Source organism: Miniopterus natalensis, chromosome 13, assembly GCF_054644295.1.
Source record: "Miniopterus natalensis isolate mMinNat1 chromosome 13, mMinNat1.hap1, whole genome shotgun sequence".
Classification (NCBI taxonomy): domain Eukaryota; kingdom Metazoa; phylum Chordata; class Mammalia; order Chiroptera; family Miniopteridae; genus Miniopterus; species Miniopterus natalensis.
The window spans coordinates 28,130,555-28,149,273 of record NC_142093.1 but is presented as its reverse complement, the minus strand read 5'-3'; the positions used below and the strand labels follow the sequence as shown (position 1 = coordinate 28,149,273).

Below are 18,719 nucleotides of genomic sequence, written 5' to 3'. Positions count from 1 at the left end.
GCCGGCGGCTGCAGCGTCACCAGCGGAGCCGGTGCGGGCCGAGCAGAGCGGCCGCTGCCGCCGCCAACGAACCGGGACCGCGCGGGGCCAGCAGCGCGCCGGCCGGGGGAGGGGGCCCAGCGGTCGGGCTGAGGGCGACGGGCCGGCGGCCGCAGGGCTACGACGACGCGGAGGAGGCGGAGCCCGGAGAGGGGTGGGGGCCGGGGAGGGTTCGGGTGGGAGGGGGTGGGAGGGTGTCCCGCGGCTCATGGAGCGGGCCGAGCTGGCGGGCGGCGGGGACCCGCCGGAGCCGGGCGGGCGTCCCGGGCCGGGCCCGCGGTCCTTCGTCCCGCAGAAGGAGATCGTCTACAACAAGCTGCTGCCCTACGCCGAGCGCCTGGACGCCGAGTCCGACTTGCAGCTGGCCCAGATCAAAAGCAACCTGGGCCGGGCCGTGCAGCTCCAGGAGCTGTGGCCCGGGGGCCTCTTCTGGACCAGGAAACTTTCCACGTAAGTGCGCCCGGGCCTGCGGGCTGGGCCACGGACACTGGCTCGGAGCGGGGGGCCGGGGGGCGCTCTTTGTCCGCTCCGGGTGGCTGGACCTCAGCGCTGCCGGTGCTCGAGCCCGTGGTCCCCGTGCACAGTCCCCGGGTCGCCACGGCCGCTTGGGAAAGCACTCGGGCTTCCTCCCCACCACTTTGCTGCGGGACCTCCCTCCTCGGTTCTCCCCGGCCCTCTGCGCCCCCCCTTGCTGCTTTTCCGCAAGGGGTCGGGTTGGTGTCTCCCGACCTGCGGGGTCTCTAGGGAAAGAGATAAGCAGCCCCCCAAAGGGTCCTCCTTGGACCTGTGCTCCCGTGGGAAGGGGACTCGTCTTTGGGGAAGCAGCTCTTGACTTTTTCCTAGTTCCTCCGGTTCTTCCTTCCCCTGTGATCGCCGCCGCTTCATACATAGCTCTCAGTCCCAGAATAGGAAGGAGGTCGAAGGAAACTTGTAGGTTCTACTTTTTTGGGGCCTGCTCAGTGTTTGTGGGTTTGATGGTAAAGATTGGTTTAAAATCAGCCCTCAGCGCACACTTGGGCTGCCTACTAGACGTTAATGTCGAGAATGCTAAGTCTTAGAACTTAGGGAAGGTGTATATTGCGCCTGTTTGGAAATGTAGCTACTAAGGCGAATAGGGAAGCGCTGTCAGGGTGTCCTGGAAGTCTTTAGTATCGGGACGTGTGGTAATTTTGAGTCGCTGAGGTGAATGTAGATTATCGAAATCAGTTTCAGGAGTTCTAGTCTTTTACTACTTTTTTTTTTTTTTTGTAACCTGGCTGCGAACTGTAGTGCACCTGAACTTAGGGGAAAATGAGTTGTGGGGAGTGGGGGGGAGATTAGAAACTTGATTTGCTAGATGGGCATCTTCATTGTGTCAGAAGAACTTTTAAAAGAATTTTGCTGTATCTTGTTTAGTTAATTTATACACGAAATTTGGTAACATTGTATGCTCATGCATGGGGTATGAATGGGGGAACTCATAGACATATCACTTATCCAATGTTTACCCAAATCTGCTGAGTGAACTGGGTGATGACTCAGGGTTTTGTAATGCAATAGTCTTCTTTACGTTTCCTCACAGGATTATGCCGATTATTAGGGAACCTTTGACAAATTTCTCGTATCTACTTGGCAGTGATGGTGGGAGTAATTACCTTTTTAGTTAAAAAGCAAAACTGAAACACTTAAGTTGCCCTTTCAAAGAGTGACCATAAAATGTCAAGGTTAACAGCTTTCTGCTTGCTTAGAGTCAAGTTTTTGGTGTTAAGATCCATAGGAGACTTGGGGGAGGGGGGGAATGCAACTAGGAGAAGAGCCACTTTTAACCAAAACAGAAGAATGTTTTGTAAATGATTAAAATTAACATGATTTTTTACATGAGCCTCCTAGCTGTTTGTGTTACTCAGGCACAGTAAAAATAAGGTTACTCTGTCAGTTCCAGTAATTCCCCACTTTAATCACTTGGATTAGATTTGTCAGGGAATAACAATTTTGGGAGACACAAACAGCTCCTTTTAGATGTACAGTATATAAATATACCAATGTGTGAATGCATGTCTGATTTGGATTTATGAATCTAGAATCTATACAGGCATAGTTAAGCATTGTTTTCTGGCATTTACTGTTACTAAGTTTGGCAAATTACCACCTAGGGTTTATTATTTTTGGCTTATTTAGGTATTAAGTAGCTTTTACCTAGGAAGGGCTCAAAATATATTGGACACAGTCCTTAGTGTTTAGGGCAAGATTGCAGTTATATGGCTTGATAACCTACAAACTTAAAACCATTTCTATCTAAATTACCAGCAAGAAATGCTATCAGATAGAATTTTATTTTGGAACTGTGGTTAAATGTTGAAAACTGATTCTTGGGATTGTGCTGTGAGACATTTTGAACTTGGTGGGACATGTTGTCATCTTGGCTGTATTTTTTTCTCCTAAGTCATGTTAAGGTGACCTGTTTATATCTGTGCTTGTTGTTTATTAAGCCTTGTGTGTGTTGCACAAGTTTACATCTAAATGATGCCAGAACGTGTGACGATAGCTGTCAATTACCAGAGTAGTGATCGTATTTAGTACTTTGTCGAAGAGTGGAGAATAGTAATGGAAATAAAATCTAATTTCTCCCACTAGTTCTGTGGAAAATTACTTTAATCATATGTTTCTTGGTATTCTTGGGAGACAAATGAGGGGGTTAGAGAAACATCGCTCTGGTATTTTATGATTTTATTTTGTATCCTGTAGAGCCTCAGATAAGCCATTGTGTACTGTGCTAGAGTCTGTGAGCAGTTTGTAAAGTATCAAGTACAAAGAAGACCCAAATGTAAATGCTGTTCAAAGGCACTGGGACTGGGTTCCTGACCAGAAGTTTACACCCCTAATCTAGGCGTCACAGATCTGGGCGGGGTAGAGTTCTGGTTTGAGAGGCACTCTCGAAAGGCTCCCCTCTTTTTACTTTGCACCTCATTTTAATAGTTATCGTAATTCTGTTTCAGTCCATTTCGAGACTTGTGGGTCTGTTTAGCATCTCTGTGAAGAAAGGTTACTTCTGTGTATTTAAAAAACTGTTCCTGTAATATGACACAACTTCTCTTGTACAGACAGTTTAAAGTATTAGAACCCGTTCAAGAGAGATCGGATGACATATCACAGGGCCATTTTCTAAGAAGCAAGGAAGCGGAAGAGAGGCACAAACTAGTCTAGTGGTCTTTGGAAAACGGCAGTAGAGACAGGCAGCTCATGGTATTGGTAGATGACGGGTATGGCCAATGTAGAGAATGGAATTGAAGACGCTTGCTTTTCTCCTTTGCACTTCTGGACCTTTCATGAGAGGCCCTGAGGTCTAGTCCTAAGACCTCAATATATCTATACCTGGCTTTGCCACCAACGTTACCGTCTTGGTCTTGTTCAACCTCTCTTAGCCTTAGAGCCCATTTTTGGAAAGTGATAGTGCAGACTATTAGTGGTGTCTAAAAAAATCTGTTTTATAAAAGCAAAATCTAAAACACAGAATTGGATTCCTCATGCTAAGACCACACTGATTTTTTTTCTTTGTAACACTTTATTGAATCCCTGATGCCTGCTTAGGACTCCAAAACATAGTGCTTGAAAAGAAGAAAAAATCATTGGACTAATCTCTAAGGACTTTTCCAGCAAGCTCTCTGTTAGTTTAAATTGGCCTGGAGGAAGGGTGAAAGGAGGGACAACTGGTGAATGAGCTACTCTTTCCTACAAGCTCACCCCATTCATGATCATTTCTTTCATTCACAGAATTTTGATTTTAGTGAAGTGATCTTGGTGTATTATGAAGCAAATTTAGATGTCTTGTTTGTTACAATGAAATGTTATACTCTTTGCTGTTTTATAATGAAATGACTGTATTATACTGAGGAATCATTTCATTTGCTAATGAAACTGTAGCTCTCTTGTTTTATTATTAAGAACAGTAAGTAGCCTTCCTCCTGGACAGGAATTGGATTATCCCAGTTGAAACCACATAATGTATTTAATTTAGTCAAGATATGAGTTATCAGATAAACTGATATCTCTGTCTTGGGGAAGAAAGTAGAAAATCCTAACCACTGAATCTCAATTGCCGAGTAACATGATGTTCTTAATAGGGCATCCAATGTTTGAGTATTGAAATTGTGAAGTACATAATAAATACAAGTCCTTTTTATTTGTAAAAAAAAAAAAAAAATCTTGAAATCTTGACAAATTACCACATTCATCAGGGAGAACCAGTTAGAGAAAGTAGTATAAAAGGTTTGTCTTTATTAAATGACCACACTCAAATGGGAACCCTAATTTCTTTGTAGTGAGAAAGTTGATTTTCCATAAGAAAAAACAAAATAAGTGAATTAAGTGATTTTGGGGACATGAATTTTTCTGACGAGGTTGTATAATAGCACACACAACAAGCTATCCTTCACATAAGGTTTTTAAAAAATTAACAAGCTTTATTTTTTAGAGCAGTTTTAGGTTCAGAGCAAGGTTGAGCTGAAAATAGAGTTCCATTACATCCTCTATCTCCACACATGCACACATTCAATTTTTCATAGCAGTGTTGTTCTTGAGGCCCTTCCCATTTTCCAGGGACCTCTCTTAGTCACTGTTACAACACCTTGTCAGTTCTCACTAGCTAACTGGCTGTTTCTACCAGAATCTCATTTGTCAGTATATGTGATTTGAACAGTTTTCTAATATTCTTTATTTGTTTTGCTGTGAACAGTTTTTCTATTATGGAAACTGTCAAATATACACAAAGGAAGAGAATAATAAAATGAACTCCATGTACCCATAACCCATCTTCAACATTTATCAACTCAATGGCCTATTGTGTTACTTTATTTTTGAAGCATATTACTTCATTCGTAAGTGCTTCTGATATGAATCTTTAAGGGAAAAGGAATTAGACCAAAAAAGTCAATACCAATACCATTATCAAACTTAAAAAAAATAGCAATAACCCATTGTCACTTTGATCAACCTCATGAAGTTCTTTTTTGCAAAATTTGTGATTTTACTTCTGAGTTTCCATGTCAGTTGCATTGTTTTGTCTAAGGTTTACTGCAGACAGACCTCATGGACAGATTAAAAATTTGCTTATTAATGAACATTTTTATATTATGACATTCATCTTTTTTTCCCTCCCTCTTAACTTGAAGATATAGAATCAATCTTGGGGTAACAAGGACTTCCTTGAATTATCTCCATTTTAAAAACAGACACTGATGTTGATAGATTAATAGATAGTTGGACACAAAGTAGTCACATCAGGAGTCTTCTTTGAACAGATTATTTTCTGAGTGCCTTGTGTGGATGACACGCTTTGGCACTTGTGCTATGTCAGTGAAAGATTTCTGCCCTCTGGGAAAGTTCCATTGTGCTCTTTCACTTAGTCACATTTTTGTTTATTTGGGACAGACTAGGTAAGGTGTGTAACTCCATCAAGAAATTTGGGAAAGGAAAATATGGGTTCTCAGTTAATTGCTTTAAAAAAAATTCTCATTCTGACCAGTGTATTTTAATACCCTACAATGAGAAAGGCAGTTAGAAAAAAAATTAGTAAAACAGTACCATAGCTGTTCTTCTGAGATCCAAATATATCATTTAAGAACATTTTTTCCAAGTGGTCTCGTGTTGTAAAATAAAAGTTTTTGAAGTACATGTTCTTAATTGAAGTGAAATGATGGCTGATTCTTGTTTTTTAAAGGATGCTTAACTGTTAGTAAATAAGTGCACAACTTCTAAACCTGTCCTTACTGTGGAACCTGGGTGCTCGCTTTATTTCTAGTGAGACTTATTTCTAATGAACTCCCCCCCCCAATACAAAATTGAAGTGTGTTTTCCTCTAATCTTTGTAGAAAATTAGATAAAAAAATCTCATTCATGCTGTGTAAACAGCAAGCTGAGAACATGAAAATAAAAGCAACAGTGAGCAAACAACGAAAAACCTTTATATTCATTGAGCTTGCCACTGGAATGTTAAAGCAGCACGTACTATAAATATTCTCATTTGGAACCTTGAGGTTGGCTACGTCCATATTTGGCCTAAGCTCAGCGTTTTCCCTTTTAGTGCACTGGCTCTGGATCCCTTGTTCATGCTTTTCTCTTCTGTGTACACACCTTCCCTCTGCTGCGAGCTTTCTTGAGGTCAGTGTTTTCCGTATTTATCTCCTTCCCTCCACTCCCAGCATTTAGCACAGTGGTATATACATTCATAGGTTCTCAGTAATATTAGAATTAACTCTTTTTTGTTCTTTGAAAACTAAAGCATTATGTCGTTCTAAGGAATTGTTACCTTTACAGTCAAAATGGAGACATCAAATCTGGAATGAGATCTCTTTAATACTGGGTTCAAAAGAAAGTATACTCTAACCACAGTAGTGGAGGGAAGCATTTTGGTTAAGGAAGAAATTGTGTTTCATAACCCACCCAAAGTTAATTAAAGAAAGCAGATTGTATTTGTTGGATCAGGGAGTTTGCCTGAGATTTCACTTAAAAATAAGTCTATAATAATTGTATGATTAAATATTTAATATTAAAAATGTAAGATGAACCGTAAAATTTTGGTAGTGGTCATCACCTTTTTATGCTAATTTGGCAGTTTCATAATACCTAGACCCTAAATTTTAGAGTTTAAAAAGGTTTTTTTCCCTTTCTGCAAAAGAAAATTTATTTATGTATTTTTTTAAATATATCTTCATTGATTTCAGAGAGGGAGAGAGAGACACACACACATCAATGATGAGAGAGTCATTGATCGATCGGCTGCCTCCTGCAAGCCCCCGACTGGGGATCGAGCCCACAACCCGGGCATGTGCCCTGACTGGGAATCCAACCGCGATCTCCTGGATCCCAGGTCAACACTCGATGGATGAGCCACTCCCATCCAGGCAAAAGAAAATTTTTTTAATTTACTGATTTTAGAGTGGGGAAAGGAGGGGCGGGAGGAGGGAGGGAGGGGGGAGGGAGGGAAGAGAAACATCAGTTTGTTGTTCCTCCTACTTATGCATTCATTGGTTTCATCTTGTGTGTGCCCTTCCCTGGGATCAAACCTGCAACCTTGGTGTATGGAGACAATACTCTAACCAACTGAGCTGCCTGGCCAGGGCAAGGCTTTTTCCCTTTTTTAAAAAAACACTATTGTAGCTGTGAAATGGGTTTGAGAATAGTATTGTATATAAGTTGGAGATTGCTTAAGAATTATTAAAAATACTTTGTAATCTTCTAATGATAGTCTAAATGGAATGTGTTAGTAATCTTTGAGCTGTTAAGAGTGGGTGTTTCATTTAATTTTCTGACAATTTTTTAAGGGAAGGATGAAGTAGTTTTTGAGACCTAGAAATTTTGTGAAGGCAACCTTTTACATGTGAGTGTTTATATTTTGGGCAGATTCCTGAAAAGTTTAGTTGGGATAGTTTGTATTCTGAGGGAAGGTAGGTTACTTTCAAGAAATTGCAATAAAAATGTTGTCATATTTCTGTCAACATATACCAAACAGAGGTCCCTATTATGTGTATGGTAGGAGAAAAATTACCACTTAAATTCAGGAATGATTTAGAAGTGTAATCTTTTTAAAAATTCATAATTTAACAGACAAATATCTTAAGACTTTAATTTGTGGTTGTTTTTTTTGTTTGTTGGTTTTTACTTGTGGGCTCTCACAGTTTTTATCGCTGTTCATTTGTAAATGTTTAATAGAGAATTTTCTAAATTGTGGACTGTGACCAAAGGATATATCATTTAGTAGGTCTTAACCAGCTGTTTCTTTTAGGGGCAGGAGGTTGTTTGTTGATTAGTGAACTAAATTAGAATTATTAGAGTGAATTTGGAAGTGATAGGGGGGAATGTTTATGACTTTTGGTTATGTGTGTAATATATATATAATTTATATGTATACTAGGTTATGTATTTATTACTCTGGGTTGTGGCTAAACAATATGAAAGCTGCTGATCACAGGTTTCTTTCTGTACTTCAAATAATATCACAACACCTATTTATTAAGCTATAAAGATACAAGAGATGAAAATGAAAAGTTACAATAGATTATTAGTAATCTGAGGGATCTTACAAGAAGGCCTTATTATAGTTATTACCTACCATATATATTGAGGGCTCAGAATGTGCTAGCATTGTGCTAAAGGCTCTACATTAATTTATTTTATTTTCACAAACAACCCCATGAACTGTAGGTATGTTTATTATCCCAATTTTACCACTGAAGAAATGAGACTTAAGCTAGGTTATGTAACAGCAGATTTGCCTGATGACCACAGGGCTCTAGCTCTTAACCATGTGTTTGGAGGAAGGAAAGCTCCCTGGGCTGTGTAGCCTGGGAAGATTACACCAGGAAGGAGAATTGCAGCTGAGCCTTGAGGTAGGATTTGGTTAGTTATGGAGGAGTTTGGAGAAAGCCATTTAATGTGGGGAAACAGAGATATGAGCAAATTGACCTTACAAGTCTGTACTCAGAGCATTATATTGAAATAATCAGTTACCTGTCTCCCTGTCAAGGTTGTATGCTACAGGGCCATTTCTTACTTATTTTTATGTTTCCATTGGTTGTTGCCATGCCCTGGCTCTTAAATGACACTTAGTAAAGTATTGCAAGAAATGGATGCCTGTTTCAGGAAATGCATGCCTCCAGAGAGAAACAGCCTGGAAAAAAATGAATAGAGGCATCATTAGTAGGTGTTAGCAGTGAATAACTTTATTACTTTAGAAATAGTCCTGTCAATTTCAATGTCATGAAGAATATAAGTCTGAAATATGTATGCTGAAACTAAGTGAGCATTGTTCAGCCTGCAATGGATGGGGGTAAAGACACCTGCATACCTCAGACCTCCTTGCCCATGTGGAGCTTTCCATTAGAAATACTGTACTTGAGCCCAGCTGGCATGGCTCAGCGGTTGAGTATTGACCTATGATCCAGGAGATCCAGGTTCTATTCCTGGTCAGGGCACATGTCCCAGTTGTGGGTTTGAGCCCCGTGGGTTGGCTTGCAGGAGGCAGCCGATTAGTGACTCATCATTGATGTTTCTCTCTCCCCCCCCCCTTCCTCTCTCTGAAATCAAAAATATATTTTTTTTAGAAATAAAAGAAATACTATACTACATAAAGATGAGAGACCTGTTTTTTAGTGTTTTGGAAACTTGTTAATGTTTTAAAGCCAATTTGCTTAATCTGGTCAAATATTTATTGTTAGTTCGTAGGTTTTCTTTTTTCTTTCTTAAAAATAGAATTTGCTCTGATGAGCTGGTGAGCTGTTTGTAATTACTTAAGCCCAGTATATTCCCCCTGATACACTTGTATATTAAAGCTGTTGAAAAAAATGTTTCTCAGAATATCCACTTTATTTCAGCTCTGGTTAGAGCTGAGGGCTAAATAGGTGTTGGGGGGGGGGGGGGGGGGAGTCCCTGCTGCCAAATATCTTTCAGTCATCTAAAGAAATAGAGTAATGTGTACATATATAACTATATTATGAGATAGCATATGAAAAATACTCAAGGTTTGGTACAAGCTATTTAAGGGGCAGAGAGGACAGAGATGGCACTTTTGTTTGGGAATGAAAGAAGACTTCATGAAGGAGGAGGTCTTAAAGGATAGAGAGGTTTCTAAGGATATGAACAAATAATTCACAAGAAAATAATTATAGTAAAACATCTTAAGATATATTTTGCCTCATAACCAATTAAAGAAATATAAGTTGTAACAGATTGTATTAGTATTACATTTTTAATGACTTAAATAGATTTTTTTAAAGCATGTGTTATTTCCCAAACGTGGAGAGACATCTGGGAAGCTTATAAAAAACAACTGGTACCTGGAGCCCCCTGTCCCCCATTCTAGAACAGTTAAATTAGAATGTCTTTCATGTATGTTAATCAATTATCTATCACCGTAGCTTTGTGAGGACATCTAGGTTTTACGTATATACATAGGAGATTAAATGACTTGCCTGGGAGACTAACATAGAGCAATTTGAATTCCCAGCAATCTTGTAGAACCATGCTCTTCCTGCTTGCTTGGCTACTATGTTGAAATCAGTAAAGCTGTCTATCCAAAGTTGATTATAGTGTTGAGAATTGCAAAGCAAGCAAGAATGGAAACAAGACATCCTCCATATTACATAGCAACTAACTTGCCTTTGTTCCATACCAGCAGTCACTTGGAATTAATATCCGTTATTGTTGTGTGCTTTGTTTGTGATAGCGTATCCCCTTTCTTGATCTTCAGCTTGACCTCTTGGGAGAGAAGAAACATTCTCTTGGTTGTGTCTTCTTGCCACAGAAGTACCCTGTTCTTACTCTGTTCCTCTTCCTAGAGCTGTCTCCTGTGCCTCTTCCCCCTAATGCTCAGATTATCTTGACCCTGGGTTGCCTATTCAGAGTGACGACAGCTTTCTAGTCTTTTAAGATTCTATTCAATGATTACTACATATGATGAAACTTTGGTTAAAAAAAAAAGAATCATAGAACTAACAGTACTTCATTTATTCCCTTATTTCTGTATATTTGGTTTTCCGGGTAGCATAACTCTCATCCTGTACGTGTCATTTGCTCTAGAAATGCCTTTTTAAAAGAGGAGAGGTAGGCTTATGAGAAAACACTTCATTTTATTGTTCATTCACTGTTTCTAGCAGTGAGAAGCTGTTATTTGCATTTTCAATATTATGTGTAATGATGGACTTAGTCAAAATAATTTATTCCTGATCCTCTAGTTTTCTCTGCTGATTTTGCCCTCCCCCCTTTTTTTTTCTATTTGGTGACACCTTAGGAACAGAAAGAAAATACTGGAACTGATATAGCTATAGCAAAAGTGTGTGATATTCATTTTGGTAGAGGGAAGAGTTGAAGTTACTGTCAGGGATTTCACTGGTCATGGTAGCTTTCCTTGCTGTAAAATATTTGTCATTTAGTCTTAACTATCAGGTATTAAGACACACACAGAGGACCATCGATTTGTTGTTCCACTTATTTATGCATTAATTGGGTACTTTTTGTATTCTCCCTGACAGGTGTTTGAATCCCCAACCTGGGCATATTGGGCCGATGCTCTAACCAACTTAACTCCTACACATTTCTTTTAGAGAAATTTCTAATTTAAAAAAGACTCTGTAGACGGCCCAGTGTGGCTCAGTTGGTTGAGTGTCGTCCCATGCACCAAGAGATCACTGGTTCAATTCCTGGTCAAGGCACATGCCGGAGATGTGGACTCAGTCCCCCGTAGGGGGTGTGAAGGAGGCAACTGATGAATGACTCATCATTGATGTTTCTGTCTCGCTCTCCCTTGCCCTTCCTCTCTCTGAAATCAATAAAGACATATTTAAAAAATTTTTTTCAAGTTAAAATTTCATATTTTGTCTTTTCAGTAGAACTACCCCAAATATAAAGCATTTTCTTAAGGTTAAATATCATTGCTAAGGTTCTTGCATGTTTTATAATTACACAAGTCTTAATGTTCCTCTGAAATGATGTTAATTTTACTTTATTGATGGATATAGATGGATTAGAAACCCAGTGATTGCCTTTAATAAAAATAACTGGTGACTGACAAAGCTTGTATTGAAAACCAATATTTTTAGCCTCCAGCCAAACTAATTCTTACAATCGTGTTGTCTAATTTTATATTTTACTTTAAATTTCCTTGTAATGTATACTAAACTATCAAGATGTAGAGTAGAAAAAAACCTTGACAGTATTGTACATTTTCTTAGATAATTACTGTCCCTGGTATTCCGCAGTCTTTCTTAAGATTAAAAATTAAAACATTTTAATAATACACTATAGGGTTGTTAGGAGGAAGTGGTTGAAAAGTGCTTTTGTATTGCCTTTTACTGTTATTTTTCCCTCTCGTGGGAGAATGGATCATGGTGACGTGTCATCTATAAGGAAACAGTCTGTTCAGAACTTCAATCATGACTGTTACCAAGGTTTCCAAGTATTTTGAGAGATCTAGTAGTAATTCTTTGTCCTAAAATATAATATGAAAATTAATTGGAAAAAGGTTTTCTGTTCGAACTAGAGTAGTTTTAAAAAATAAAGATTCTCAGTCTTTATTCTCAGTATTTTGCTTTTCAATTTCATTTTCTTTATAAACAGCCTTTTAAAAAAAAATCTTTACCCTGGGATATGTCCATTGATTTTAGAGAGGGAGGAAAGGAGGAGAGAGAGAGGAACACTGATGTGAGAGAGAAACATCAGTTGGTTGCCTCATGTATGTTCCCTGACTGGGATCGAACCCGAACCCTAGGTTTGTGCCCTGACTGGGAATCGGAACCAGTGTATGTGACGACGCTCCAGCCAACTGAGCCACCTGGCCAGGCATAACAGCTTTATTGCATATAATACTCCCAGTATTTGTGATGGAGTAGATTTAAGATGGAGCCAATGAATATGCATTTTAAATAGTGTGATGTCTAATAATAGACATCTGCGAGGCCACGTCCGGCGGTGTTTCTAGAGTGGCTGTACCAGTTTATGTGCCCACCCTTAACAGAAAGGGCCCCTTGCTCTACATTCTCACCCAGACTGGATGTTGTGAGGCTTTTAAATTTTAGCCACTTTGGTGAGTGTGAAGTGTGTGTGGGACCTTATTGTGGTTTTACTTTGCTTTTACGGTTAGGTATAGATATTGAGCATCTTTTCATATGCTTAGTAGTCATCTGAATGTTATCTTTTAAGGAGTGAGTCTTTTGCCCATTTTTTACTTGGTTGTATCTTTTTCTTATTGATTTGAAGGGATGATTCATAGTAATTTGAGTGAGTCCTTTGTCAGATGTATGTATTCCAAATACCTGAGCTTTTCATTTTTAATGGTGTTTTATTGTGAATAGACATTCTTTTTTAAAAAAATTATTTTAAAGAGGAAGGAAGAGGTAGAGAGAGAGACAGAAACATCAATACATTCATTGGCTGCCTGCTGCAGGACCCCTGCTGGGGATTGCAGCTGAAACTTGGGCATGTGTCCTGACCGGGAATCGAACCAGTGACCTCTTGGTGCATGGGTCTGTGCTCAACTACTGTGCAACACTGGCCGGGCTGAATAGACATTCTTAATTTTAATGAAGACCAGTTATTAATTTTTTCTCTCAGGACTTTTGTGCTCTCCAGAAGAAATCTTCTTAGACTGCATTTTGAGAAATGCTGAAAGCAGAACCAACCTTCTGGTTGGCGAGAACTATTTGCTGGTTGATGGGGAAATAAAAGATTTTTGAGCAATTTCCCGAAAAACCTCTAATTTTGTCAGCAGTTCCAGCTCCTCTAGAAATCCCCCTGGTGGTCTCTTCTTTTCATTAATATTACATTTGGGCTCTGAATTTTATGTCTCCCATGTTAAACACACAGCTGTTTTTCTACTGTGGTAAAAACAATGGACTGTAGCTAAGTTATTTCAGTGGCTTAGAGCAGCATTTCCCACTTTTCCCATAAAAGTATCCTAGCCACAGGGGAAAGAGAGTGTGTAGCCCTGGGGACCTCTGCAGTCCTGGCAAGGCCTTAGTAGCCACTGAAAGCGAGGACTGCTGCTTTGGGCTCTTCCGCTTCACCTTTCAGATGTGTGCTGGGTTTAAAAGATAAGGCTTGTTTTTACTTAAAACTGGCATTTCAGTGATCTTAGCTTTTACTTCTAAACTTAGAGAAATTGAGGGAGGCTTTGGGAAGAGGCTGTACCATGTCTATTCAGCAGCCTGAAGAACCTCTGGCAGCCTGGCTTAGGTTGTATATGTATATGTATGTGTATGTGTATGTGTATATGTATATGTATATGTATATGTATATGTATATGTATATGTATATGTATATGTATATGTATATGTATATGTATATGTATATGTATACATCTGTGTCTTCACTAATCCATTTGCATTCCCAGCCCCGGGTAGTTAAGGAACTTTCACAGTAATTACTGGTAGCGGCACAACCACCTCTCAGGTCCGGTTGTTCTGCCTCCCTTACTGTCTGCTCGAGTAGTACTGAGGTGTAGTCATGGGATTATACCTTGAAGTCGCAGAAGAGAGTTGAATAAATACACAGCAGCCTGAGAAAATAAGAGTGCTGTTAGTGGAGCAAGAATTTTAAGGAATTTCTGGAAAACAAAAAGCAGTTAAGTATCCTAATTTTAGGAGTTAAACATGATGAGTTTAATTTGATGTTAGCTGTTGGGGAAGTGCTCAAGATCATATAAGGAATATTAATACTATTCTATTAATTTATGTATTTAATTGTCCATAAAATGGTCTTCCTCAAAGGAGTTTATGATTTTAAGTATCCAGTAATTTGTTCTAAGTAAGTTTTAGTTACTTAAGTTTAGTTACCTCTGAATCCTTAAATATGCTATGATTAGTCATTCTTGTTTTTTGAAACGCCTTTTTTCTTAAATTTGCTTTTAGTTGGTAGTTTTGATTACGTTGGTTCTCCAAAGCAAAAAAATTGAAATTGTACAATTTTGAGGCAAAATACTACATTATTTTTTATGGTAACTTTATTATATTTGAGTTAACTCTTGGAAACATGGTACAGGTTGTGTGACCTGCTGCATTGTTTCAGGAGTCTGAGTAAGCCATATGCATTCCTCTAGGATTTCTTGTGGTTAAAACAGGTGGAAACTTATATATCAGTACTCCTTTGTTCTGTCTCATTCTTGAATTGTGCTATGACAGGCTGTTTTTAAGTAACTTCAGGGAGTTATAATTAGAATGAGCACATTATCTTGAATGAGCATTTGCTTAATAAAAGAAGGGGAGCAGGTAACTTCCGACCAAAGGCCAGTTAAGACCATACAACAATAAGACACAGTGTTTTTAATTAGTTAGTAAATGTTGATGAGACTTCAGTTACCATTATAAGCCTTTTATTGATAAGATACTTATTTGGTAGTCTTAATGAAAATACAGAATAATTATTTTCCTCATGACAGGTAGATATAAAATGATTAACATAAAAGACATTTGAAATTGTGTTACAATACATATTTTTTTTATTGTGGCAAGAAGCACAAATTTATTATCTTAACAATTTTAAGTGTGCAGTACAGTATCGTTAACAATATGTACATTGTTGTACAACAGAACTTTTCACCGTGCATGACTGAAACTCTTTACCCGTTGAACAACTCCCTGTTGCCCCTTTCATCCCAATCCCTGGCAACCACCATTCCATTTTCTGTTTTTTCTGATCTTGATTACTTTACCACATATAAGTAGACTTGTGCAATATTGATCTTTTTATGAGTGGCTTATTTAACTTTTTAGCATAATATCTTCAAGGCTCATCCATGTTGTAGCATATGACAGAATCTCCTTTTTAAAGGCTGAGTAATATTTCATTGTGTGTATATACCACATTTTTTCAATCCGTTTATCTGTCGGTGGATATTTATGTTGCTTCCACACAGCTGTTGTGAATAGTGCTGCAAGGTATGGATGTATCACAGTACCGATTTTTTTAAAGGCTATATTGATTTTTCTCTTGCAGATATATTCGACTTTATGGGAGAAAATTTAGCAAAGAAGATCATGTTCTTTTTGTCAAGTTATTGTATGAGCTGGTATCAATTCCAAAACTGGAAATCAGCATGATGCAGGGATTTGCCCGTCTCTTGATCAACTTGTTAAAGTAAGTCAGTTTTCCCTATGATTTCTGGTAAGATTTTGTTGGTTGGTTGTTTTCAAGGTTTTAGGGAATGAGAACTTAAAAGTTTAAATCACATGTGTTAATTAACCTTTTAATTAAAATTTCACCTCCTCCATGAAACTTTCTTTTCTCTAGCACATACTGAACTCTATGTTGTCTGACCATTTTATTTATACTAATTATCTTTTCATATATAGTTTGTGAGATCTTTGAGAAGACAGGGATCATTTATTCTTCTGCTTATCCCAGGGCACCCAGCACAGTGCTGGAAACTAAATACTCCGTAGATAGTATGGGAAAATATGAAATTCATCTGTAGTGATGGTGGCACAGACTTAAATGCCCCTTTTTACCAGGTGATCTCTGAGGTTTGAGCAGCAGCAGGAATCTGATGCATTGTCCTCCGTACCACCTGCCGTGCTCGCCAGTGAGTGGGCTCTGGATGACGAGAGGCAGAAACCTCTGCTGGGGCAGCAGCACTGAACACCGCCCTCCCTGCGTGGCATGTGCAGTGCACCTGTGCACGCATACTTACATGTGCTTACCCTTTCTACTAGGAAAAAGGAACTTCTTTCAAGAGATGATCTGGAGTTACCTTGGAGACCACTTTATGACATGGTGGAAAGAATATTATATTCCAAGACAGAGCACCTGGGATTAAATTGGTTTCCTAAGTAAGTATTTCCATTTAAAGAACTTCTTTAGGAGCACTTGAGGGGGTTGATCATAATTGAGAAATACTGGTTTGAGATAAGCAAGCAAATGTACATTTTAATGTACTCAATTTTATGTAACTTAACTCCTAAAACAAATTTTACCCTCTTTGAACTACATCTGAAGCTGTACTTAATAATCTCCCATCAAGATATTTCTAACCGCTAAAATCATCATAATGGCCAAAGAAAGCAAGAGATTTTTGTTGAAATCTATTATTTTGTCATTAAAATTAATGCATATTTGGCATTCTTCATACTATATCCACATGGGTTTTATTTCTTTGACTAAAATGAATGTTTCAAGAAGAGGAGCTTTGCATAGTCCAGGGCGTACACACTCCCAGTTACAGAAGCCTCCGCTTTGGTGTTTGACTGTTCTGAGAGCACAAGCTATTCAGTGCACAGCTCTGGTTTATGTTATCATCTAGTAATGTTTAGACATACTAAGCTTATAAGTCTCTGACTGACTGTGGCTTCTTGCACATGCATCCTGACTCTTCCAGATCTCTAGTTTTGGTATATTTTGCGTTTTATTCTGAATTTACAGAGTATAATGTGATCATCTGCCCTCTTGGTTAGTAGTGGTTTCAGACTTGATTGCAAAGTATCATTTTCCTCTGTTAACAAGGTTTGGCTTGTCCATTTGTGACCTAGCTCCTTAATTGCCTCAATCTTAGCATGTTTGGCTTAAAATACTTCTACATTGAGACTGAGGTTTATTTTTAGGAAGAATTTTCCTTTATAGCTGTTTCTTCTCATTACCTAGAGTTGTTTGTCATATACACTCATTCCTGAAGAGCCCCATTTTACACACTTGTATTATTTTCCTCTTTCTCTTTTATAAATTCAGTCTTTAAAGATTGATATCTGCGGTTTCTCTCTCAATCCTAGACATGTTGATGTTATTTCATTACTTCTTGTAGCCTCCCCAGTTCAGTTCATTTAATCCACGATTAATCCTCAGGCTTCACTTAACTGAGCAGTCTATTTCATAGAATTTTAGAAAATCATGGCAGATGGCAGACTTTAAGAGTTTTTCAGGTCATAGGTAAGTAAGTAGTGAAATGATGTAAATGAAGAGAGCAAAAAAGAGAATGGCTATAGTTGATTCTGAACTTAGGCCCTAATTGGTATTTGGAGAGTGGTCACAAATAGAGTAGTCAGAAGTCATTTATTTCCTGAAGATTCATGTGTTAAAACAAGGAAACCCATTTTTCAACCATAAAAATAGGAAATTCATCATGAAACTAAATGGTACAATGTTTAAATATGTTTTTATAAGTAATATGAAAATCCAAAATATAGCATAAAAGCTGTATTGTAAAGATTTTTGAGTTGTATTTCTGCTGGAAAGAGCATGGTGTGGATTGGATTGGGTGTATTAAAATACGAGCCCATTGCCCAGCTGGCGTGGCTCAGCGGTTGAGCATGTTGGTTCTATTCCTGGGTTGTGGGCTCGATCCCTAGTAGGGGACTTGCAGGAGGCAGCCAATCAATGACTCTCTCATCATTGATGTTTCTCTCTCTCTTTCTCTCTCTGAAATCAATAAAAATATATATATTAAAAAAACCCCGAGCTCATTGAAGTTTGAACTGGAATCGCTGTTTTATAGATTTCAGTGACCTTTATACTGTGTTCAAAATCAGTTATCCTGATAATTTCCTGGCTGATTCTTTTTGGCTGCCTCTGAAAGTCTTTGGTAAATTAAGGCAATTTTTTCAATAATTTCTTCTTCTTTAATATGTTGTTTACTTGCGTCTTCAAAACCAAGTTTCATACTTTCAGCCCTGAAAGGGGTACCTTTGCGAAGGCAGCCGCTTCCTTTAAAGTCCTATGTGTTTCCTCTTAAAGTAATACTAGCTGTTTTCCTGGAAATTTTGTTAGAGCTTACGCCTAAGTGTCAGTCAGGGCTTGCAGTTCCTCTCTGATTCTTGATACTGTGCTTATTACCATGTCTTTCCCTGAAGCTTCACATCATCCTTGCCCTTGTGGAAACCTTCTTTCTTAAAAGTTTTACCGTGGCTATTCTTGGTTTTTTGAAGAAATGTGTCTCTGCTGAAATTATCGTTTTGTTTAAAGCAGTGATTCTCAACTCTTAACAGACTCAGCATCCCCTTTTCTATTTTATAGTTTATTGTTTAAAAATGAAATTTATAAGTATAGTATAACTTATCTGTGTTCATTATTTACACTTATTGACAAAAATGAATATAAATGTCTTAACAATAGAAGAGAAATAATAGGAAAGTAGTTTATTACAAAACAATACAGGATAGGGCAAAAGTAAGTTTTACAGTTGTGAGCATGCAAAACAGAGTGTATTCTTGTATTATTACTTATTAATT

At 38.4% G+C, this 18,719-nt stretch overlaps 1 protein-coding gene across 3 annotated transcripts in view; it reads left to right on the top strand.

Moving 5' to 3' along the window:
* Nucleotides 1-247: 247 nt before the first annotated feature.
* Nucleotides 248-18,719, top strand: part of PSME4 (proteasome activator subunit 4) — a 77,876-nt gene continuing 59,404 nt past the window's right edge. For all 3 annotated transcript variants that reach the window (XM_016222141.2, XM_087823559.1, XM_087823560.1), the window contains exons 1-3: nt 248-489; nt 15,499-15,639; nt 16,215-16,331. In XM_016222141.2, coding sequence (XP_016077627.2) covers nt 248-489; nt 15,499-15,639; nt 16,215-16,331 — 500 coding nt within the window. The remainder of the gene's footprint in view (nt 490-15,498; nt 15,640-16,214; nt 16,332-18,719) is intronic.